General features: G+C 35.8%; 1 protein-coding gene across 1 annotated transcript in view; it reads right to left on the reverse strand.

The window, feature by feature from the left end:
• Positions 1-3,178: 3,178 nt before the first annotated feature.
• Positions 3,179-26,236, reverse strand: part of COMMD10 (COMM domain containing 10) — a 160,943-nt gene continuing 137,885 nt past the window's right edge. The window contains exons 6-7 of the mRNA XM_053474208.1: positions 6,010-6,069; positions 3,179-3,716 (exon numbers count right to left, since the gene is read on the reverse strand). Coding sequence (XP_053330183.1) covers positions 3,678-3,716; positions 6,010-6,069 — 99 coding nt within the window. The 3' untranslated portion in view covers positions 3,179-3,677. The remainder of the gene's footprint in view (positions 3,717-6,009; positions 6,070-26,236) is intronic.

Genomic DNA, 26,236 nt, shown 5'->3' on the forward strand with positions numbered 1-26,236 from the left:
AGGGATACCGCTTACTGTGAATAACACAAAACTTCTGGAACTAAGGATCTCTTTCCCTGAAAACAGGTTGAAGTCCCCAAAACATTTTGTCAAATGCTCTCCTACGTTTCGGTTTGTTTGAGCTGAGGGCCCTTTCTTCCCCAAAGCATTAAAATGGTTTACAAGCATATGAAGAAATAGTGAGTAACAGCTTTAAACACAAACTGTTACTACATACATCAGTGAAACAAGCCTGTGGCATTTTATTTTGGCTTTAAAATTCTAAAACAGAATTCCCCTTAGAACAGCAAACACTTTTTTTATGAGAAAGGGTTCTTTTACAACTTCCATGGTCTTTTGAAGACCTTTCAGTGGAAGATGATCATCAGCTCTGCAATGACCATGACGCTTAAAGAAATATTATGTCCTTATCCTGTAATCATGGTGTGCTGGGAAAAATCTGAAACATTTTCTGTTCACTGCTAACGCTGCACATTTCTCTTTTGATAAAAAACATATATATATATTTTTCACTCCGGAAATGAAAAATCTTGATTTAATAACACTAACCTCTCTATAAAAGAAAAAAAAGAAAGGCTAGAGAAAGTGAAGTATTCAAATCAAATTGCAATTCCACCAGCCAACATACACATAATAAAATGAAAGCACCCGGTTAATAAAATATTTGCTTTTATCATATCAATGTTTGTTAGATAATGGAAGATATGTTTAATAACTTTTTTCATTAGTTATGAAGGCCTAATTCCAAGCGATGCAGCGGTAACCTTCAGAGGATAGTTGGCCAACAAAAGACAAGTTAAGCTATAGAACGTCCCCCCATGAAGTGTTTAATCACTAATCCATAAGGATGGTTATATTTAAGCTGTATTGATTTTAAATTGGTGTGTTGTCACACAGAACCCATTATTTCATGGGAGTTGCTATAAAGTTGCTATAAAGTAAGGGTTTGCCACTTTCTTTGTTCAATGGTTCTTTAGCATTTCATCACAGTTTGAGCTCAACAAGAAATCATATTGTTAATCATATAACATAATTTCCAACAGTTTTTGCAATTTTTTATGTTCTTTCCAAGTAGTTTGTGTTTGTGAGTAGATAGGTCAACTAAGTCGCTGGCCAAAACTGGGGTCTGAAAAGGTTGCAAATTGGGCAAGAGCGCCCCTTGCACAGGTAGGAACTATTGCACCTTTCCAGCATAAATCACTCATTTCTAAGGGCATATAAAACAGTTGGGAGGGTGCGGTACACCACCAAACCAAGGTTGTAAGGGGTCTGGTCCTTTTTGAGTCACACATACTGTCATAGAGATGACCTCACTCTGTACAGGAACACTCTGCAGGCATAGTTTTTATGTTTGGAAGGAAATTAAACTTTCAAATGAGCCCCTAATACACCATTTTTAGCACTGCTCTTTCCTTGAACATCATAACGTGACTAAAGACCTTTAGGGGCCTTTGCAGCTTTTTTTGTAACTAGTTGGTAGCCCTAATGATATCATAGGTGTTCCTTTATTAATATAGTGGAAAAGTTTTTGTTTAAAAAGTATATATTTTATTATATTTTTTTTGAAAAGCGGGGACTGCTTCTTTCTGTACAGGTCTGCTTTTCCTGCAGGTCTCAAAGTAGTGGAGCACCAGGATATGTCACACCTTGGCTCTTCTCCTCAATCAGAGAGCTCAGAAGATGTTTTGAAACAATGAATACAAGGAGATAATGCAGGACCCAAGGACAGTATTTTTAGGGATTTTTTCGAGGACCAAGTGCTTCCTTATGTCATTTTTTTTTTGTAAACAGAAAAACACTTTGTTGTTACACCAATAACTGTTGAGTCTGATTAGGTTTCCGTAAAATCTATGCTTGTTTTGGAACTGAGAAATACTGTATAGTAAAACACACACAGCTTGGATTTTTCATTCCTTCAACACTATTTTATTTCAAAGCACTAGCCTTGAGGAAAGATCATTGAAGATAAGAGGTAAACATCCACGCTATATTTCTGAGCAATAACAATTGAGTTCTGCTGTAATGTAGATTCATTTATAGTTATGATTCATAAAAAAGAGACAGAGATATGGTTGTATAAATTTTCAGACCTCATACATTCGCACAGTCCATTTGTTGGATGGATGAAACCCCTTGGGCAGAGTAAGGCAGAAACAAGAGCTTGCAGAAAAACATAGGAACAGTTTTGAAAAAAATGAACCAGAAAGTATTGGTAATGTTCACAATTCCTCTAAATCCATAAAATGAATAAATCTAAACCACATTAACAGAGACTGCTTTTTTTTCCTGATGTCAAGAGATATTGAGCTATTTGCTTAAACTACTTAACTACAACCGTATTATACAATTAGAACCGAAAATGTAATGTTTGGGAGGCAAATTTCAATACTTGAGGGAACAGTTTTTCTCCATATAGATGCAAACCGCGTAATTGATCAATAATTGCAGACAATGAAATATTGATATTGATTTGCTTATTATGGTGGCATTCTAGCTGGCCATGGGGACATTCAGTGCTTATACACTTTCACTACAAGCAACAGTAATAATGCCATCATGTTAACATTTCTTTAGGTTCTAATAATTTTTGGATAAGAGGTAACACTCATGCTTTATGTAACATGAACAGCTCTACCTCCCATTTTGTCGTTGTCCTTTAAAGGGTTAAATATGCCAGAGACCAGAAAGCATTACTTTCCTGTACAAATATTTTGTAGCTGCTTTTGACACAGAAGGCGCTCAGTGAAGTGAACACACATGTCAAATGTATGAATGTTTGCTTTGGTTCTGAAACTAGTCCTCAGGGAACATTATTTGCAGAGCATTTACAGGTTTATCACAGGTTAAGCACCATTCGGTACTGGACATAAACCCTGGATTTTAGGTATCCTCAAGGACCAGTTTAAGAACTGCTTCTTTGAAAGCATATACAGTTTATTTTGAATGACCTCAGTACCTCTTCTTGATGTGCAACAGAAGTAGCAAAGATCCTTCTGAAAATATCCAACTAAATTGGGATTTAATTAAGTGTTTGAGATTGATGTTGTTGATAAAACACCAAATATTATTTTTTCACTTGAGAAAGAAAATAACAGATTAACCAACAAAATGGTTCAACAAAGGTATCCAAAGTATTTTCTGCATTGGTTTAGTGAAAAGGTAGCACTCCAGCTGCTTTGGACTTGCTGGCAGAACTTTGTGGGAGTTCTAGTAGTTGGAGAGCAACCTTTTGACTCTTCTGTCCTATATATATTGTAGACACTGAGCCATATTTATAAAGAATAATCAGAGAAGATATCTAAATGTGATATGGTAACCATGAAAACCAGGGCAATGCTTTGTAAATATTGGCCTTATGTACTTTATATGGAAATAATTGTGATGAATATTCTTTTGTCTTGCAATAATAGAAGAATAAGCTTCTGTTTTCTGTATTATTAAATGGATTCCTAATGTAACTTGTATTCATAAAATTTGACCAGAAAGGAAATTAGGCTGTAGGCATTCTTCACACTGATATCCCTTGGCTAATGTTGCTAGTCTAAGTGTAGATAAGCCATATAATTTTAACAGGAAGCAGCCCATTGATTTCTTTAGCAAACACAGCTTTCCAATCTATCTTCAATACAAAATAATGAGGTGGCAGGAGTGCAGTGGAGGAACCCGTCTTTAAGACATCACGTAAGGGAATCCAGCTGTGCTTGGATAGTCTCCAGCTATTAAGAAGAAAAAGAAAGAAAAGAATTCATGTATAAGGATTATTTACACACACAAACAGAACAGTGTCTGACGCTGTGCATATTACATTTATTTGTGTAGGGTTATTAAAAAAGCAACTAAATCTCAAAATATCTATTTCATAAGAAGCCATTTAAATGTGAAGCGTATGTGAATATTCAAGCTTTTCAGAGAATTGAACACCTGTTTTTTTTTTTAATGGCAAATTACTGTTTCTCATTTGGCACTATAGAAGAGGCTGTACCGTGATGCAGAACAAGATTTTCTCCTTTGATTGTGCTTAATCTTCTATGCGTAGAGAGGTAAATTAAGGTTCTATGTAAAGAAGGAAATTAAGTGTACAATCTATGCAGAAAATTATATATAATTATTTTTACAAGAAAATAGTCAATATAGTTCAAAAACTGATATTACCATTGAAATGACTGGTGATCAAAGTCCCAAGTATCTGCCCTGAATTTCTACTAAAAAAATCTCCTATACGAATAAACATCAGCCTTTGCTCGTGAACTCCTTGAATACATATTTTAATGTGAATGGCATATAATACAAAGCCTTGTAGTAACTGTCTATTCATTAAGAAATGACATTGTTTTGGCCAGTTCAATCAATATATTCAACGGTTGGATGTTTTTCTACATATGCAATGCATACAGGTTATCACGAGAAGATAAGGTAATGCTTTTCCAGGTTGAGTGCCTTGAAGACAAGAAGGATTTTTTTTCCTTTAAAATATTTTTGCCTTCTTCTGGATAAACAAATATGGGTTTGTGGAATAGTTGAAAAACTATATGTCTTTTTTCAGCCTAATGAACTATGTAATTTAAGCTGTTTATTCTAAAATCGCTCAATAACATCATAAACCACTCCAGGTAGGAAACTTGCACTCTTGACATTTCATCGCCAACATTCCTTAAACTATATAAATATATATATATATATATATATATATATATATATATATATATATATATATCTACCATGCTTAGGTGGCTGAGGATCATAGGGGTATTAGTCTGATTTCAGGTGGGAGGTCACAGTAAACAGCATCCTAGACACTGTAAAACTATTGCAAAATAGTAAAAACAAACTTGCATTCTGTGGATAACTGTGGGGGGAAACTCTTGAATTCTTTCTGGGTCAATGCTTCTGTTTTAAGCCATTATATTGCAGAAAATCTGCAGATGGAAAAACCGTCAGGCTCCACCAAAGAAATGTAAAAGCATGTTTTTATATTCTGCTATACTGTTGACAAACACCGCACATAGTCATTACAGATGTGTTTCTGATTTACGTCTATGGACGGCAGACACCTTAAAGTGAAATATGCATCGTAATGTATGTAATGTAATGTAATATTGACTTGCTTTCATATAATTTAAGAGGAGAATATTCTCTAAACTTCAAGTGTAAGTCAGGGTAATGCCATCGCATAGAGACTGCAATGCAACTGGAGCCTGATACCTGAAGACCACAGACAGATATAATCAACTGCACACCACACTCCCAACAAAGGTGTTCTAGTTTGGACAACTAAAATGTTTGGGGGTATTCACAACCAGTGGCATATTCTAGCCCAGGCTGATTATACCTAGGGCAATAGTCTCTCAGCAAGGTCACCCAACTAGGCGAGTTATCTCCCCAGTGTGTGGTTGCTCAATGGGCTGATTGCAAAGGAGATCTCTGATCTCCCAAATTGCCCATTTACCTTATGAGGACTGTGTCTAAAAGACACAGCCCCCCCATAGCATACTGTTTGCAGGTGCCACTTGTCTTTAACATTCATATCCCGATCCTAATCACAAAGTATGGCGGAGCTGCAGTAGGTCAGGCCTAAGGCACCTCTGAAGATAAAAACTTTACTGCCCACATCTTGTTCTGCTTCGGGTGGCTGAAGAAGAGACCTAGACAGCCCTTTAAACTTGCAATCCATTATATTTCAGTAAGTCAATAAAGATATTATCTTTACAAAAATCGCTCTATCTGGTACATGATCATTTTTTATGATATTAAAGAGGTACTGATCAAGGCCCTATCAAATGAAATGGCTACTGGAAAAGTAAATATTATTAACTATAATACTACTGAAATGTGAAGAAGAATTTTCGCACCAGCAGTACATATGTTAATAATTGCAACACTAGTACAGTTATTTAGTTTAACAGATGTGCTTTATACATGCAGATTTCACAGTTGTGAGACAGAATAGGGCAAAGGTTCAGTAATAAAAAAAACGGTCTAAAGAAAAGCAGTTTTGTGAACAAAGCTCACCTTGTTATAGAACTCCAACAGCTCCTGGTGGTTAAATTCCACGAACACTTTTTCCAGATCCTAAAAAAATAAAAGAATGATTGGATTAGCACAAAACATATACATGTACAGTAATTTAAGGTCAATACTTTTCAGTCATTGTGTAAATGTGGTATATAAATATATATCATATAATAAAATAATTGTTCAATAAACAAAGTAGGAATAGTATGGGGTAAACAATCCAGACGACCATGTAGTCACAGATCTCAACATTTTACTGCTGGCTCCTACATGTTTGTATTGATTCTATCTTGGTTCCTAATTTTTTACATAAATTCAGCCATGGGGAAAAATATATAAAAATTTACATTTCCTCTAATTATCAATCCAGGGAATTATGAAACCATTTATTTTCACTACAAATAGTTTCCTTCAGGCACCTTGTCTTGCCATAGAAACATAGAATTTGATGGCAGATAAGAACCATTCAGCCCATCTAGTCTGTCCATATTTCTGGGTTTAATAACTCAGACCTTAAATCAGTCCTTCGTGCTAGCCGACACCATACATGTTTAAATTCCCTCAATGCATTAGCCTCTACTGCTTCTGCTAGGCAGCTGTTCCATTTATCTATCACCCATCTGTAAAGTAACGCTTCCTTACAATGCATCGAAACATCTGATCTTCAGGTTTTGGATTATGATGTTTTGTTATAACACCTCTCCTCCTTTGGAACAAGCTTTGTTAAATCTCTATCACATCTCCCCTCCCTCTTCTTTCCTCCAAGCCACACATATTCAGTTTCCCTATATTTCTTCACCATTTTGGTAGCCCTCCTCCAAAAAGTCAATATCCTTCTGGAGATCGGGTCTCTATAACTACACACAATAGTCTGTTTGGTCTAGCTAGAAATCTGTAAAGTGGCAAAATCACCTCTTTCTGCTGGTACCAATACTTCTAGGTATACAATGCAAGGCACTGCTTGCCTTTTTCCAACTCTTTATTGTATTGCCTTCTTAACTTTAAATCTTCAGAAATCATTACTCCTATGCACTTGTCTTCTGCTGTCACTGACAGAACAGTGTTCTGGATGCTATATTATGCCTTGCAATGTTTAGGTCCCAAGTGCATTATTTTACATTTATCAACATCAAACTACAGTTGCCTCACACTCAACCATTCTTTTAATTTACTTAAATATTTTACTTTTGCCTCGTTTCACCAGGAATGTTTTCTCTGTTGCAGACCTTTGTATCATTTGCCAAATCATCACCTTACCATGGAGACGGTTAATAGTGCTAATAAATCCTGAAATGGTTTGGATCCCAATACTCATCCCTGAGATACCCCACTTAGTGACAAGAGCTTCCTCCAAATATACACCATTAACTACATCTTCCTGTCTCATGTCACTGAACCATTGCCTTCTCAATCAACTATTTTAACATTGCAAATTATTTATAAGCCTTATATGGGAGGCAGTGCCAAAGTACAAGTAATGACCCTGGTCATTACTTGTACTTTGGCACTGCCTCCCATATAAGGCTTATAAATAATTTGCAATGTGGTACCTAAATTAATTGGAATGATGAGTCAAAATTTGAAATATTCGGATGTAGCAGAAGGCAGCTTGTTCTCCAAAGGGCTGGAGAGCAGTGTTTCCATGTGAAGCATGGTGGAGGATCATTGCATGTTTGGGGCTGTATTTCTAAAATGTACTTGGGGATTGGGTCAGAATTGATGGTCTCCTCAATACCTGGGAGTACAGATATTTAGCCATCATTCAATACCATCAGGGAGGCATCTGGTTTGCACCCAATTCTGGAAGTGATGGTATGGATACCACACAGAGATCTGATCCCAACATCATTGAGTCTGTCTGGGATTACAGGAAGAGAGAGACAAGTGGGGCTGCCTGATTTCACAGAAAAACTGTGGTTAGTTCTTCAAGATGTTAGGAACAGCCTATTTTACACTGTGTGCTGTTTAAAGGCAAAGGATGGTCACACCAAATATTGATTTAACTTAGATTTTTCTTCTGCTCACTCACTTTGCATTTTGTTAGAGGAAAATTTAACTATTAAATGTCTATTTTTTAGGGCATTTTTACTTTACATTTTTCTCATCTGCCTAAAACATTTTCACACTAATGTGTGTGTGTGTGTATGTATGTGTATATATATAAATACATATTCATATTGGGCAATGTGATAGCACTAATGGCTTTGTGGTAAATATTATACAGCAAAATAACCTTAAGATCCCTTGGTGAGAAGCCTTTTTTTTTTTTTTTTTTTACAAAAAGTGTCTGTGTTGGATTTCATAAGGAGTTTTTAGAGTGCTTTAGTGAAATAAGATATTCTAGACGATTTTTCAAGTGGCAAGCACATAAAAAAAGCACCTGCAGCCATTAAAGATAACATGTTTTGATTATGGTGAGGGCTTACTGTGCATAAAAAGTTTTTTTTTTAATGAACACATTTTGATATATATTCTGAATTATTTTACGTGTGGTATGCAAGAAAATACAGAAATAAAAGCTAAAAAAACCACCACACAAAATGTTGAACTTACTTTCAATCTATATACATTGCAATGAACACCCAACGGAGATCATTAACTTTAACTGTGCAAAATACCATGAATATATTTCTATTTTCTTTACTATGTTACTAAAACAATTGTTAACATTCACAATAACATAAGTTGATTTAGTATTGAAACATTAATATATATGTAGGACATTCCAATCATAATTCATAGCTAAAGACAGATTTAACCCTGTTACTGAAATGAAATACAGCTGTAACACACAACTAGCTAATGTAAAACGCTGTATATAAAAACTAAGCTACTTGATACTTCATATCTAGACATAAGTAAGTGTGTTCCTAGTGAATATAGAATGCTTTCCCAAACTTGTCCCAGGCAGTAGTGATTAAAAGATGTCGGTAAGTGCATGTAGCTCTAGCATCTCTGCTCAGCAACATTTTATAGGACGTTGAATTATGCACATTCAATAATGCATTAGCTCACCATCAAGTGGACGTATGTTAATGTAGCAATACCTGGAAACTTGTTCCTAAACTAAAAAGCTGGATGAGAAAGTTACAAGAACCCATATATATATATATATATATATATATATATATATCAATACATTAAGCATGCATTACCAAGTATTCCTGCTGTGTAAAAGCCTGGCTTTAGGTTCTGGAGTACATGTATTTAATGTTTCTGGTTTCTGACTGTAATCTACTGTGACCTTTAGAGGATAACATTAAAAGGAAATCTGTGTTATGGCACAGGTAAGTCAATCAACTGTATGTCACTTTCATTTTAACCCAACCATGCCTTGACATCTGTCAAATGCAGTACAAGAATTATATCATCTTCAACCATATCATGACTTTAAGAATTGGATGCGATAAAATTAGTTTAAAAAGCAGGCAGACCTTAAAAATGGACTCCTCCTTGTACTAGAACACATATATTCTAACAGATATTCAGAAGAATTTTTTTACTTTTGTGTCAGTGACATACCTCCTGTGAGTCCTTGTTTTTTTTTTTTTTTGTTTTTGTTTTTTTTTTAACCAATTTTCAGGCATAGCTACCATTCTGCCATGTTTTTACAGGCAGTAGAGATCAAGCACTACGTAGGTAGTTTCTTTGACCCCTCCTTACTGGCCCATGAAGTTGTAAAATCCATAGACTCACCCCAACACAGGTATCCCGATTTTACAATTTGAATGCACTGTATAGAGTATACTCAGGAATAATGGGAGATAAAAGGTATAGTCTACTGTGCCAAATAGCCCCACCGATGATGACAGCCAATCACTGGCAGGAAAGGGCTCCCTGTGAAATCAATGCACACAGAAAGGGGGTTTCACTAGACCACCTGGATATCACACCAGAGCCAGTGCTGGAGCTTTCTAGAGGTAATAGTTGCCAAATGCAAGGTAGGAGTGGACCCCCAAACAGGGACAAAGGGAAGCTGGGTAAGACAGTGCCTGGAAATTGGGACAGTTTTTCTTAAGAATGGCAGACAGTGTAATGTATATACATAAAATATTTTCTGAACTGCTGCCAAAGTGACTAAGACAATGTGTAGATCTACTGACTACGTGTTTTGTTTTAGTGTCATAAGAATATAAAAGGTCTTATGACTCAAACTGATTCAGGTTTTCATATAAATGATTAATGGCACTGTAGCCTGTTCTGTGGTATGTTTTTGTAGGGAGAGAGGGTCAGGTTTGACAATGTACAGGATGCAGTAAACCGTATTTGGACTTCCATAAAACAGCTGGCAATGTTTCCAAAAATACACAGCCAGTCATGTGCATGAATGTTGCTTTAGTAACCATGTACCTACAACAGATGGGCAAAAAAAAAAAGCCACACACCATGAATCAAAATTATGTTTCCTTGAACAACAAATGCATTGTTTCACATTACAGAGTTAACCATTTCTGTAAACCAAGTTATGATGCAAGTGAGTTGTGGGTCTATGACGAACAGATGATCAAAATGTCTATAAGTGAGTCTTGCCAAGCAGAGTCCACATTAACTTGCCTAGTTATATTGTATGGATATATCTGACTGATCCGGCCACAGATGCCACAGCAATGCCTGGTCTGAATCTAGCTGCTGCAGGTGAAAAGCTTTCATGGCAGCCCTTTGTATTTTATGGTCCATGGGATCTGAAAACGGAGTTGTTGGTTGAATTAATGGTCGAATTCTCCTCAGAAAAAGTTTTTTCTTTATTTAGATTATGCGCATAATCGAGACAAGGCACACAACACACAAAAGCCGAAGTGTTGTCTAATTACGTATTTGGATTACATGGTTTATATAACTTCTTATACTTCTTATCTGCTTCTAATTGCATGCATCATTCTGATTGGTTACTTTTTAAGCAGGTTACGCCTCTTAGTAGATATGTTGGCGCAACTCGTGATATATCATAGACTAGACATTTTCTACTGTCCTTGTCAGCAATAATATTTATAATAACATAAGCATTTTTCTAACAGGAGTCCACCAGAGGAACGACACCCTCTAGAGACTGGTGGTTTCTTCTCTGGATTATGCTGCAAAGAGCATCATGCACTGGAAAAAATGTTTTCTAACAGCCTCCTGGAAGACACTCTTATCCTCTTCTGATTCCAACATGGATCTAACTGCTCCCAGCGTATTTATTTCGTCCGCAGAAAAAAACTGACTCAGCTGCAGACGAACCAGGTTCCTCACAAGGAAGAACCAAAACAAAGTTTTCTGCTGGTGTCAGACAATATAGCTTCATATTTCCAACAAGATGGACACTTGGTCTAGACATAGCCTTCTTAAAAACAAAAGACTCTTTGGATAACATACTTGTCTGAGGACATCCTGTGTACAGCTGGGCAATAGGGGCAATATAGCTGACAGACCGGTCAACTGTAGACTGTCAGGTCCTAGCATATGCCCAAACCGGTCGACGGCAGGCAGTTCTCAAACAGGTGTCCTGTAGACTGGGAGGCCCAAACAAGCATAAAATGGGGCCAGCAAACAGAGAGGCCCAACGCTAGTATCACACAGCAGAGGGAGAGCGCCCAGACTCTCTCCCAGAGCAGAAACAGAACAGTAAGTAATCAGCCACCCAAGGGCTGTAAAGTGCCCAGCACCATCGGGTTATTAAACAATAGCTGTACTACAGTCAAAACCCAGTGAAATCACAGGTGGGCTGTGGGAACTATTATTTACAATCATGCCCTGTTATCCATGAAGTATGAATCCTAATTTACAAATGCACTAATGGATTTTAGATTTGAATAGAAATCTGCTATTTTTCACACTGTTAACAAATGGTACATTGACCTTCTGTGTACTTAATTATCTCGTTAGCATTTCCACTTCAACTTTCATTTATTCATGACATTTAAATTTTGGACCCTAAAAGAAAATTGGAGAGTTTTGTATAGCTTCATCAAGACTTCTTTATGATTTTTTGACCTAATAGCTATTTACATAACTGAGTAAAGCATTTATAATTTTAATTACACAATTTTATTTGCATACTTTACATTGTTTACCCCTTGCTATGAATTTTTAAGGGCTGTAGAACACTGATTCACTCATACCCAGCAAACATGAGAGAACTGCACTTGAATTTGTTAAAGGGATCTTTAGCTGATTTTTGACATATAGATCTTTCCCCCTCTTGTAGCTTTCCTGAAACATCCCAAGCCCTCTGCAAACTACCATCTATAGAACGGCCCTTGCAAGAATCAAAACGCTTGGAGACATTGTTTCTTTTTTGGCCAACTGTTGTTTACCTTTGAAAAGTTAATTCTTTTGTCTTAATCCTCTCCCCATCTGGTCTCCTACAGCCATAACCCCCCAATTTTTCTAACCTAAAACTATCTTCTCTTGCGCAAACCACCATCTGAAACCAAGCACAAACCCATCTCTTTGTTCATTTTATTTATACACCCTCTTTTACATCCTGAAAATACATAGCCCTAATTACTGCTACAAGGGAGCTACTACTCTCTCTCTTTTCACCTCTTCTTTTGTTTCAATAACCAATACTACTCCCTTAGATTGTAACCTCACAAGCAGGGCCCTCAAAGCCAGGATCTTTGTGTATAAAGTACCATAAGGCTAGATGGCAGCTCACGGGCAGGGTTCTCAACTCCTTATGTATCTGTATGTATTAATGCATATGTTATGTATGTGTTAACTGCCCCAATGAAATTGTACAGCTCTGTGTAATTTGTTGGCACTTAATAAATAAAAGGCAATAATAATAATAATAATGAGAACTAATGCAATATACTATGTAGCATCGATCAATGCACTTTGTATGCGGGTATTTTTAACAAGTTTCCAAAATCAGTATGTAGTACCTACACACATTCTAAAGTCAGATTTATGTAATTTCAACAAATATTGCATTTTGTTACAAACAGCCATGTATTTTTTGCTTTCTGCAGATATGATTTCCAGATGATTGGTTTCATACCTGCTATCAACGTGGTAAAAAATGATAACTAAATTGAATCACTTCTATCTTGAGGCTTGTAAAAAATATCCTTCGCTTTTTACTTATGAGCCTTTTTTTCCTCAGCTGTAACAATCTGTCAGACTGAAATTGTGTTAACATACCCCAGACTCCAAGTGGGAACTGCAAACCAAATTTGTCATATTTTTCTAAAGGAAAAAGTAACTGTTCAATTAATTTATTTGCTACATTCTATGGGAAAAACAAGTTTGATTCCTACAATGATTTCCCCCCAATATCAGACTTCCTGAAATGGACATTATTTTCCAAAAAGATCCAGTGGACCTAAAAGGCCAGGCATCCAAGTGTTTCTTATAACATAATACAAAAAAACATAAAAACAAACTAGGATTTGTTTAACTTTTTGCAAAATGAAACATTTTAGTGTGTATATAATTTACCATTAATTAATTTCCTTTCTAAACAGAAAGGGTATCAGTTTGGCATGTTTTAGCAATAGATGAAAAGGTTTTGTTAAAATTGTTATACTGTAAAATGTAACATAAGCTTCCAGATTAATGCCCATATGTTTCGGCACAGTGTATGAGAACTAATCTGAAGAACTACTCTTTGTGTACCAATTCATGCTACCAGTTTCTGTTAGTTATCTGCTGCATACAGTCGTGTGAAAAAGAAAGTATGCTCTTTATGGTTTTACATATCAGGATATAACAACAATCACCTGCTCCTTAGCAGGCCTAAAAATTGGGTAAATACAACCTCAGATGACACATGACATATTACACTGTGCCATGATTTATTCTACAAAAATAAAGCCAAAATAGAGAAGCCATGTGCGAAAAACTAAGTACACCTTTTGATTCAGTAGCTCGTAGAACAACCTTTTCAATTGGGTTAAGGTCTGGACTTTGCTAGAGTGCTCCGGATCGTTGTCCTGTTGGAAGCTTGGAAATGTTTCACCTTGATAAGGACGTTTTTTTTTCTGGAAAAAACTGTCGGTGTTTCCAGAAATAAAGAAAAGAACTGCTTTGACTATTATCCTGGCTGATGTTTCTACTTTCTTCTCATTTAGGATTGAGGGTGATACATTTGTATCCAGTGAGTAGCTACTCCTCTGTTTCCCCTGTCTCTCTCATTGAGAGCTTTTTGTATATTCATTGTTGCTACCTACAGAGTGGAGTTCACATTTATAAGCAGCTCCGGTGATCCTTTGCTATATATGAACTTTAACATTTAACATGCTGAGTCCTGTAGAGTCTGAGATGCAACTGCTGGGTTTTTTGCAATTTCTCTGAGCATTACACAGTCAGACCTTGGGAGTGAATTTGCTGGGAATATTATTGGGAAGGTGTATATACCTTCTCTGGTTTCATTGTTTGACCCTATTTTTCTTTATATGTGTAAGTTTATTTTTTACTTTTTCACTTTATGATTTTGAGTTATTCATTAGAGTTTGTACCTACCACTGTCTGCGTCTGACCCACTATATAATGATAGGAGTCAAGCTGTACTACTGTCTATGCCTGGCTTGCTATATAATCATAGGAGCAATGCTGTACTACTATGTGCCTGGCTCACTATGTAATGATAGGAGTCATGCTGTATAATGCACACATACATTTCTGATGAAGTGTCTCACTGCAACATCCCTGTCTATAGAAAACAATTATATTGACTGCAAAAAAAACAGGCTACAGGTAGTTTTAACTAATGCATTTGCTAAATGAATGATGAATAATGAATAATGCTAAAAGAGGTGAGGCATCATTTTCACTCTAAGGGAAGGTGTTGCATCTAAAGTTTTTAGCAAAATATTTTTATCAAATCAAAACTCTTTATGTCTTATAATTTTTGTTTCACAACCAGTAAAACCTTTTGGAAACATTTGGCTTAAAATAAAGGGACACCAACATGTCTCCGAATTATTTCACTCACATAACTAAAATGTCCTGCCCTGAAGTTCCTCACACTTCAATTTTGTGTCCTAAAGTTCTCTCCTCCACCCAACTAACAAAAAATGTCTGAAATAGTACCAAAGCAAAAACAGCTAAACAGAAATGAATAATTATGCAAACAGAATTTAAGATTTTCTTCTTAAAATCTGAGTTTTAATACATACTGCATATAAATATGTAAACAATGGTTTACTCCTCATTATCCTCATCATTCTTTCCCATATTGTTAAAAAATAAACCCAAAAAAGTAGGATTTAAGTAAATCCACAGCACATAAATAATACTGGATTTGATTCACAATGCATTTCTACAACAAACAAACACAAAGGTATTGAACTCCCTGCGGTCTGCATTCACCAGGTTTTCAAAATAACACTTAACAGAAAGCTCAGCCACGTATAATGTAAGCCTATAGATAAATAAAGATATACAGATTTAAGCCCTCGAGGACAGAGTTTCACAACACTAACTGTGGGGAATGGCTTTTATCATTCTATGAATTTGTTTTACTTATTGCAATTTAACAACATTACCATTAATATACAATTTCGATGATATGGTGTTTACAATGGTGATGGTGATTACAAGAATATTTTCATTTTGCAAAGAAAAATTTTAAAAAAATGTTTATAAATCCTAGTTTAGCCCTGACTGAGGGCTATACAGGTTATTGTCTGTAATACATAAACAATCTACTTTATTTTCCATATGTATAAGATGCTATATAAACCACATTATGTTACATACTACATAACAAAATGACATTGTTCTGGTTAGTATAAAAACTGATATTTAAAATTGTTCCATTTTTATCGGACATTATAATGTACACATAATCTCCAGAAGCAAGTCGTATTATTGTAGAGAGACAGCTTACAGCATTGGCTGTAGTATCTCATAATATATAACTGCCACAGCCGATTAATGCTCTGATTTATCACACCAGGGTTATCTGATTTTGTTAAATGTTTTTGCATACTTCTATTTAATAAAGCACTATATACTATTTGTAATAATGTAGGGAAAAAAATTTTCATAATCCAAAATAATATATTCTGGATTTGTGGCAAAAATCAATATCAATCTTTTTTTGTGCCTTTCTAAAACAATCTCATATTTAACCCTTTGTTATCTAATGTTGCACTTGATATAATGTATAGAACTGTGTGCCCATGTATATGACATGGTTATGGAATGGAAGAGAAGGGGATTGGACAATTTAAATGGAACTCTTCATTTAAACGAGGACCATTCTTGTCTCTTCTTATTTCACCCGAGGCTGGTTTTAGGAACTTTATGTAAAGATGTGGATCTAGAGCAAATAGCTCTGTTTCTTAGAGCTAGCGTATACATTGAGGAAGTTACATAAATACATATTATTTACATACAACTTCAGAAAAAGGTATGTGTCTCAAAAATCAAATCATGATAGGAGCACCAAGCATCAGCTATAAAGGTACCACCGTACATAGTTTGGAGAGTTCCCAATAGAGTTTCTTGTTTGCTACCTTTTCCTCAGTTGTTTGGTTCACAATTGTGTCATTTTGGTGGAATTTGTCTTGAGAACCAACTAATTTACCTATACATTATCCCGTGTTACCTGTGGTCGGACTACAGCGGATGTTAAGGATGTTAAGAACAGTATGTCTTTTAAGGCAAAATTCTATTAGTTCTTTTTTGTAAATGTAACTAATACTGATCTTTTTTTGGCTGCTTAAACCACCTTCAAAACAGGCAAGGCTAAAGGGGATAATGTTATGTTCTAAAACTAATAAAATGATGCTTTATAACCTAAATGCCCGGGTACTTTGCAGGCATGCTCCTAGATAATCTGTGAGAATACACCAGAAAAAAAATGTCTCTCAAATACAGGCCATTTTTATTTGCTTTTTAATTCTTAATGTTGTTTTATGTATTTTAGCCTTTAAAATCTTGTTTTACCTTGAATGCATTTCTTTCTATTACCCAAGGAAGACAGAGGACGGGCATGTTAAGGTGATTTACCCAGTTTCCCTTTGTGACAGCTGCTTGACTTTATCATTTCAGAAAGCAAAATTGTTGTAGATATACATTTTAGTTTCTACCACAAATCCCTTAATCAACCTCATTCCCGGGACAGTCTCCCAAAGTCTTACTCACAGAATGTTTACACCATTGTGAAACCAAAGGGACATAAATAAAGACTTTTTAATAAATGTTATACATTTTTTATTATAACATTTCCAAGCTTTCAGACAGAGACAGACTTATTGTATTCTCTATCACGCTGTAAATTATTAACAACACATTACCTTTAACACTGCATGTCCTTGTAAGGAATAATATCGTCAATTCCGCAATATAAAAACAAAAATAGACCAAGAATACAAAGATTTAACATAAATGACCAGTGGTACAGTCTCCTGGGGCTAAAGTAAAATTATCCCTTGTCATGCTAGTGGAAACCTAAGGCAAATAATAACAGTATACTAATTCTACCTCTAAACACCATTATTTATTAATTTTTTTGTAATGGCCACTAAGACAGTTACTATATGCCTTGGAGGACAATGAAGAAACAGATCTTAGACCCCTTGACACAGCTACACTTCCAGTCTGGGCTGAGAGGTGATAATTAAGTAGGTAGGATAAAATGATTGCTTGCAACCACCAAGGAGAATTTGATTTATATGTGTGTGTTGTGCTTTTTGCTTACACTAGCCAACTGTGTAAGCAATCCTCATGTGAGTGAGAAATAGAAAACATTACACCTAGTTCCATTTAGTTTGCTTTTATCTGTATAATAGTTGCATTCGTCGTTTCTTTTTTTTCTGCATCATTTGGGGAAATCAGCCACATCGTGGCAAAGGTTACCAGGGCGGAAAGAGTTACCAAGCTGTTTCTACATGCAGGCTGCTGTGTGAATTATTGAAAAGCAGAAGGGATTACATGTGTTTTCAGCATTCCGGCATTTCATTTACAGTTCCCCGTTTAAATCAGCACAAGAAGGAAAGAGACTGTCACAAGTGAAGCTATCTTTTATTAAATCAACAGTACATTTACTTACAGATAGAATGATATATATAAGGGTTTGGGATTATACCTATCTCTCCTTAAATCTTTATCTATCGGAAAAGCAGAATTGCTTTCTTTAACCCTGAGGATGTATTAAGCTACATCAATTAGAATATAATCTATTTACTAAATGCAAGTATACATTTATATATATAAGGTTATACTAAATGTAATAAAATTTGTGCACAAATTAAAAAGGGGGATTATTTCTAAAATTCATGACGTATGGAAGTATTTATTAAATAAACCAAAATGGTTTGCAAAAAAAAAAAAAAAAAATGGCAATATGCCGATAGATTGGAACAAGGCAATATTGTTTGAGTCGTATTGGTTCTCAGTGTTTGTAGAAATGTAACCAATGGTAATTCTACAAATCAAACACACAACATTTGTGTGCACATACACAAAGATACTGGTCATTTAGTGAACAAGCATTATTTTATAAAAACAATTCCAATTAATTCTGAAGGTTGCATTCTTTGGGATGCCATTCCCAATAGAGATATGTATTATATGAAGCTGAACTAATTCAAATTGTTCTTGTAATTTTGTGAGACTTACTCTCAAAGGAAAGAAAATGCTGTTTTATTTCCACACTCTATTTTTTGGTCTTTAAGGAAGGAAAAAAAGACATCTTAGGCTCTATATTACTACCATCAGTCTGCTATTTATTACCCTACACTTGCCTGGGTATGAAAAGGATACTTTACTTAATCAATGTGCTAGCACCTAAATCAGTTCCACACTATTATTTTCTGCTGAAATTGTACAATTGCATAAATCTCTGATGCATCTTCCACTGGAAGCAAAATTGTGGTTCTTATATTATGTTACATGTCCCTGAGCTCATTGAAATACTGTTGGATAATTGCAAACTTTGTATTGCACTTTCTTGCTTTACCGGAACTATCGAATGGGGAAAAACATGATAAATGAGAAGGTAACAAGGTATATGAAGAGTTCTTTTAACAGGACAGACCCTTTCTACCATTCTGTTTGGCAGTTGTTAATTGTCTTGACCACGTGAAAGATTTAATGCATCGAGCTTAACATAATGAACATGAACCAAAGAACAATGGCTTGGCCTTTTCTCCTGGTTCCCTCCGTGCGCACAGGTGGTTGTTTCTTCTATCTTTATAGAGTTTTGGTGTTGCCTTTACCAGCCGGACATCAACTCAGACCAGGCAATGACATCTTTCGCTGCCATTAGACGCTCCTAGAGTGAGCCCTATTTTGCAGCCTTTTTGTCAGGAAGTTGCTTCAGTATTTTTTGTATGTTGTAAGGCATTTGGGGCCTCCCTATTTATGCAAAGACATTCTTCAGAGCTAGAGTATTCTACCAAGTTGTGAGAAGAAGATAGAAGAGTTCAAGAGGATCATGAATAGATGAGTATTTATGTTGAACAGAAGGGAAAGTAAAATGAACTATTTAAAAGAACTTAACATAAAGCATTAAGTATTTATTATGTACATACGTATTGCTTTATTAGGGTAGAAGTCTCCCTTTATGTGACTACTATGCTACCCCTTCTTGTGGCACTGCTTTAATCACCAAGGACCAGGAACTAATGTTTTAGTGCTTTCCTACATTGCTGTTAGCACTGCAAAGCAATATATATATATGAAAGTCTGTAATAAACAAGACTGAAACGTTGACTTAAAAACCGAAGTTGTTTGTGTGGTCATTTGCAAAGTCCCTGGAGTGCCGGTAATTATTTTTGGACTTTATATATATATATATATATATATATATATATATATATATATACACATATATACATACTTACTATATATAAATAATGTTATATGGATTGGATAAATACTTTCAACAGGAAATTAAAGATAATGAATACTTAAGATCAAAAGCATCATTAAGCTTCAAATACTTTAGCCATTAAAAAGGTTCCAGGACCCCTAACCTCACAAGTCTCAATAAAGGCTAATGTTGTTAATAATAATAATAAACAGAAGGAGCTCTAACCATTTTTTAAGTACCACCAAGAAGTATTTCAGGCTTTCCAGTAAAAGAAAATCTATAGCTCTGATCAGAGGGTAGCACAGTATTTCTCAAGGAAAACATGTCAACACAATTTGACCGTCCCCTGTGAAAACAAAATTTTAAGAAGTGTCCATCATTGGTGCTGGATACATAAACATTACGGGTAGGTTAATTGAATTAGACTACTTATTACTGATTGTATTAGTTACCAATGTGCAATGAGAACCGTATATCAGATATTCATAATGTAAATGTAACAAATGTGTGATATCAGTAATTTACAAAGCAAAAAGGTGTTTTATTGCAAAAAAAAAAAGCCTTATTGAAATCAAGATTGCATTCACAAAAAAAACATAGTGGGATTTCTGATAACCAATCAGAAATGATGTGTCAACAATGGTGTAATTGTTCTTCACAATTCAGTCTGCTGTGAAGTTTAGACCTGAATGCTCTACTTATATCCACCAAATATGTTGTGCTCATCAAAAGGAGGAACAGTGAATGTTGGGTCCCAAACAGGAACAGTGGGATTTCAGCCCAAAGTAGGGACTGTCCCTCTGAAACAGGGCCTTCAGAGGTATGAATGGCAAAACCTAGGATACAGCCAGGATCCACGCACACAAGTTTATAAACAACAGGAATTGGGATAATGCCGGGTGTAGTGACAAAAAAGGATACTTTTAAAATGTGAAATAAATGATTTAAGATTCAAAGAAATAAAAAGTTAAGGAGACGGATGCATCGTATCATATGCTTATTATATTAAAACATGTACTTATTCTGATAGGGAGAACCAGATTTCACCAATGTAATGGAAAACGTCAAGTCCATACTCCCTAGCAGCTTGGTTCACAATTGACCCCATCCGTGATCTACCTTCACTGGCACGCTAGCCTCACACAGCTCTGTGGGATTTTTTTTTTTATAAAGAAACACTCTGGAAATGCAGCTTAAATTTAATTTTGTAAGAAACTGTCACGGCTTTACTGGGGAGCAAGTGTCACGGAAATATTTTACATTACATTATCAAGTGCTCCCATATTTGATACGGAAAAACTATAATTAGTAAGAAGTGAACATCTATTAAACATTCTATTTTGATATGGGGCATTTCAAGAGGGACATCAGTTAATAGGTACTCCTACCCATTACTCATTAACCTACGAGTGTTTTAGCATGGATGTTAGCTGATTGACATGTTTGTAAATATGCCTCTCAGATATAAATATGCTGAAACATACGTCATAAAAATGAATAGGATAATAACTTAGCAATCAGTATACATTTTATGTGCCTGTTAAATAAAGATTGCAATGTAATTTGCATGCACTACAATCAACAAATATCAAAGAACAAAGATCCTTTAGGCAAAGTCTCTAATCAGGAATATCACATGTAGATTACAATTAAGGAGATATTGTGTAAGCTTTGCGAAACAGCTTCACAGACCTCATGTATTTTTTTTATAGTTAAAATTAGGTTATTTTTTGTATGTTTGCAATGAGGGAGGTACTGGAAATGCAAAAGTAACACAACAAGAATATACCATATTGATGTTCGTTCATTGTTTCCTTTTTACTGTTTTCCTACCAGAAATGCTATCCTCAATATATCCTTTTATCGGATTAGCTCTTTTGTCATATTTGTCATACATCATCTGTTTTGTCCTTTTCATTAGCACAATGTTTACTTGTAAACAATGTTCAGATCTTAGATCTGTCTTTTACGTACTGTCGACTACCCAAACAACGCTTTAATACATTGATACATTGATTCCCTCTATTTTATGTATAACAATTAGATATTTTCTGGATCTGAAACATGGACCTGATGACCAGGCCATGATTGACAAGCAAGGCTTAAACATGACCAATGCCATCTACAAAGTGTCATTCTGATGTCCCCGTTTTGTAGGAGCTAAGAATGTTTGCTTGGCGTGAATATATCACAGCTTTAAAGTAAAATAATGATAATGTGTATGGAAGCAGTGGGAAATGAGTTTATACATTAAATGGATAACCTCATGCATACCAACCACCCTGCTCTGGAATCGGTGACTTTTTTCTGTAAGGCAATGGATATCCTGTATAAAGACCCCCACAAGGTATCTGGCTGAATCAACTATCAGTTCTCGCAAACAAGGGCGTAACCCAGTGGAGGAGTACATCATCGGGTCCGGGGAGTAGCAGTGCAAACACGATGGAACAAGTCAGCACTGGGATTGTCAGAATCCCGAAAAGACGAACAAGATCTTGTGGAGGCCCCCGACACACTTGAGGGGGTGATTCACATAGTCACCCAGCTGGACGTACCACTCCTATCAGACCTTTCCTCCGAAGGGCCCTTTCTATTCCTCCTATGACAATGTCACCAACTGCAGAAGAATTCATGCAAATTGGCCTGGCCCGTGGATCCCAGTCTGAAATCTATGTATGTACTGTGGAGGTAGTCTGCTCGTGCCTGGAGTTATCTGCTCGAGGTAAGCCTATGTCTTCCCCCACTGAAATGGGTGGTACGGCGCCTTACCTCTCTCCCTGTCTCTCTACAGTGAGCAAAAAAAGGGACTCTTCTCGGCTCAATTTACACACCATTATTTGTCTCGAATTTTCTAGTATTGGGTTATATATAGTTAAAGGAGGAAGTGCATAGGATCATTTATCAATTTTACACTCTCCAGCCTTCTAGTTAAGAACCCGCAACCATGGACAATTTGAGATGTGATAGAGCATACTGACTGTTCCTTTTCATATGAACGCTTAAAGGTCCTTTGCTTGCTAAATCATCCATTCTTGATGCAATTCCCATTAGGCCAGGGTAATGATGTAACAAACCATTGTTAATCACCTGTAAGTGTGAGCACTGGGCATGTTTATGAATGAGGAAAACATACAGACATTAATATAGATAAACAACTGCTGTACAATGATATATGAAACTAGAATTGCTCTAGAGGTTTATAATAAAATCCCCTGCTCAAAAATGTGAGCATGCATACCTATTATTTGTTTGGATTTTTCGATTACTTTGATTAAGTAGTAATGCTCCTCGGTTGTGCCAGAACTATGAATTCCTTTCAGACAATTGCACTGTGCCTGCTTTGGGTGAACTGAAATCTAAGATTGGTCATGTAGCTAAATCAGTCGTCGGTTTTGTCTTAGATTCAGGATAGGCCTATGCCTATTCCATAGATGTTTAAATTCCCTTAATGTATTAGCCTCGATCATTTCTGATATGAGGATGCTTTATATACCACACTCTCAGTAAAAGAAAACCTCTTTACAATATACCTAAACATCCAGTTTTAGACTATGCCCTCTTGTTCTAACATTTCTCTTCTTTTTAAATAAACATCTCTCTGGTACTTTGTTAAAACCCTTTAAGATTAATCTAAAAACTCTGTAAATACATTATGTTTATTCAGTTTATAGAACTATAAAATGAAGATTGGGTGAAAACGGTAGATCCATAATAATTATGCAAAGGCAGGTTCACTTTAATAAAATAAAATATTCTTAACTTATGAATGTATAACATTAAGGGCATGTGGACTTAAGTTTGCGTCGTCTAATTCCGCAAAGCAATTTAATTATGTATATGAGATATTGCTGGCTAGCAAGCTTTTACAGTTATGGAGCAACATAGAATTTATTTCAATCCCAAGTGACAGCACTGCAATTTTGTAATTATAGTACAGCATCAAGCCGGGGTACAATTAGTTGGTTAAAAAGAAACAAAAAATAATAAATATAAATCTTATAGATGAGGTAACACTTAGATAAGAACATTCTTCTTATATAGGAGACCATGAAAACCACTAGTGGTGTTGATTGGCAGCAGAAGTAAGTATTCCAAAACCTCTGGCAGTGCTGATTAGCAGCAACAGCAAATAGTCTGAGAATTTTATTTGAATGCTCCTTCTTTTATTCCAAAGCACATGGCAGATAAACTCATCAAATTCAAACGATTAAACAATACAGGGGTTAAAAAACCCACAAAACATGTAAGTGTGGTCATTAATATGGGTTAAAAAAAGTACCCTAAAAAGAGCCCTCAAGCCTTGGGGGATTGAGACAGGATTTCACTCGATCTTTGGGCACAGACATTCACTAAATTAGAATGATTGTCTACACCACAGAGAACATGGAACAGAGGTATCAGTTCCTGCTGTGACAAATTGTCATTAAAACGTGTCAGAGGGAGTCCAGGCCATGCACTGTGTTTAATAGTGGCTATATCTGGTATAGTAAGCAAAGTATAATTTGTTTGCTCGAAAATAATAATTGGAAAGGTGTTATGTTAACTATTAGTTTTCATAGACAGAACCCAGAACACAAGAACATGGATGATTATTTTAAATGATGTACCACACTTCATAACAGCTACACACACCTGCCTAGCTCCTTTTATTGAAAAAATCATGGGTGGCAGGGGTTAGAAAGTAAGTTCTTCCTTGGATCTTTCTTGGAGATCATTCTCTTTGATTTATAAGCAGCGAGGTAAAGGCGAAATTGTATCCTGAAAAAATAAAAACTAAACCATAATGTATAGCCTATCAATAATATAGCTGGGAAACACTTGTTTGGTTTTGAACTGATCAGTACCAAGTGTTAATAATGTAGTTAAATAAACATGTTATTTTCCATTATATTCCAATAACTGGAATTAAAAATAATTCTTCCTTATATGCCCACAACATCATAAACAATGGCGGCCACGTGGAGAGCACTGCAACGACTGCATAACCTTTCTAGACAACAAGCTTCATCAATATTGTCTTTTACGAAGCAGGTGAACAAGACTATGAACACAGATAAATAGAACATGACTAGTTGATAAAAGAAAAACCATCAAATTGCAAATTGAACAAGTAGCTGCGACGGCAATGACAGCTGATTTCAATGCTGACATTCTGCGTAGGGGATAACCAAAAAGCGTTTACAGTCGGCAGCCAATGGGCTATGTTAAAGAGAAACAGTTTAGTTGGACACTTAGCAATCAGCATCTAAATGAACTTATATTAAGAAAAACTACAAATGTACTCTAAATGCATAATCAAATTAATTAGCATGCAGTTTTTAAGGTATCCATCTGTCCATTGCATCAGATGATTAATTTTTATATCCAGGCTACCAGCACTGTGTCTTGCTCATAATAGAAAAACTCGGTCAATTGAGCGCTCTGTGCACTCCTGCATCAGGCAATGTTTAAATAATCCATGCATATTAATCGTATTAAATGTGTCAGACTCCCCATCCCAGCTTGTACATTTTCCTTCATTTTAACATCATCTGACACGTTTGTCTTCTAAATAGGTTAATACATAATGTCAGCTGGTACTTTTTTTTTTCTTTCAGGGAGTAAGAAAGTGATTGTGTTCATGGATGAAGACGATGCTTTCAGCTTTAAAATAGGATCTGGTCTCTGCATTTTAACCCTCTAGGTGGCAGTGGCTTCTCAAGGCTCTTTGGCTCAATGTGCATCACGTAAAGGGTTAAGAAATTATCCAGCAAGAAGTAAATATTTTTTGTTTTATGGTTTATAGAACTTACCAATGTGATGAACAGGCTGTGATACCCACACCTAGGAGCTCATATTTCCCTGCAAGCTTTAGCCAAGAAAGTAAAATCAGGTACTGCCATGAGCAAGGGTGAAGACGGAGGGTTCTTCGAGCGGAACATGGTGTGACTCACCGCTGCCCCTTTAAATTATACTCATTTAGAGATCCTAAATGTTCAAATTGGACATATATTTAAGTCTCTCCTGGGGTTACCGTATCGGCCCTTTTATCCAGGACACAAATTTCTTTCTAATTGGTAAATAAGTACCCTAAACGGTGAGACAGCTTAAAGGACTGATGCTTTTATACAGCATCATCTGAACAAAAATGAATAATTGGTGGTACTCTAGATATCCAATGATAAATGTGTTCCAATAGGAAGCACAATATACTCTTCAATAAGGTTTCTAAAGGAACAATATTCCTATCAATTAGAGGATATGTTTTTCTTTCTATGGAGAAAAGCAACACCTTGCAAATGTCGCAATGATATTATAGCCACCTATTGATGCATGACCTAAAAATATACAGAACAAAATGTGACATATCACTTTGCAGAATGGGAAAAAAAGGTTTATCTGTAGAAAAACACCAGACAGTATCACTGGCACAGCCGCCCCAGTGATCTTATTTGTCATGTTTGTTGGAACCAGAACGCACTCCTTTAGATTGGT

This window comes from Spea bombifrons, chromosome 1 (assembly GCF_027358695.1).
Source record: "Spea bombifrons isolate aSpeBom1 chromosome 1, aSpeBom1.2.pri, whole genome shotgun sequence".
NCBI classification, from domain to species: domain Eukaryota; kingdom Metazoa; phylum Chordata; class Amphibia; order Anura; family Pelobatidae; genus Spea; species Spea bombifrons.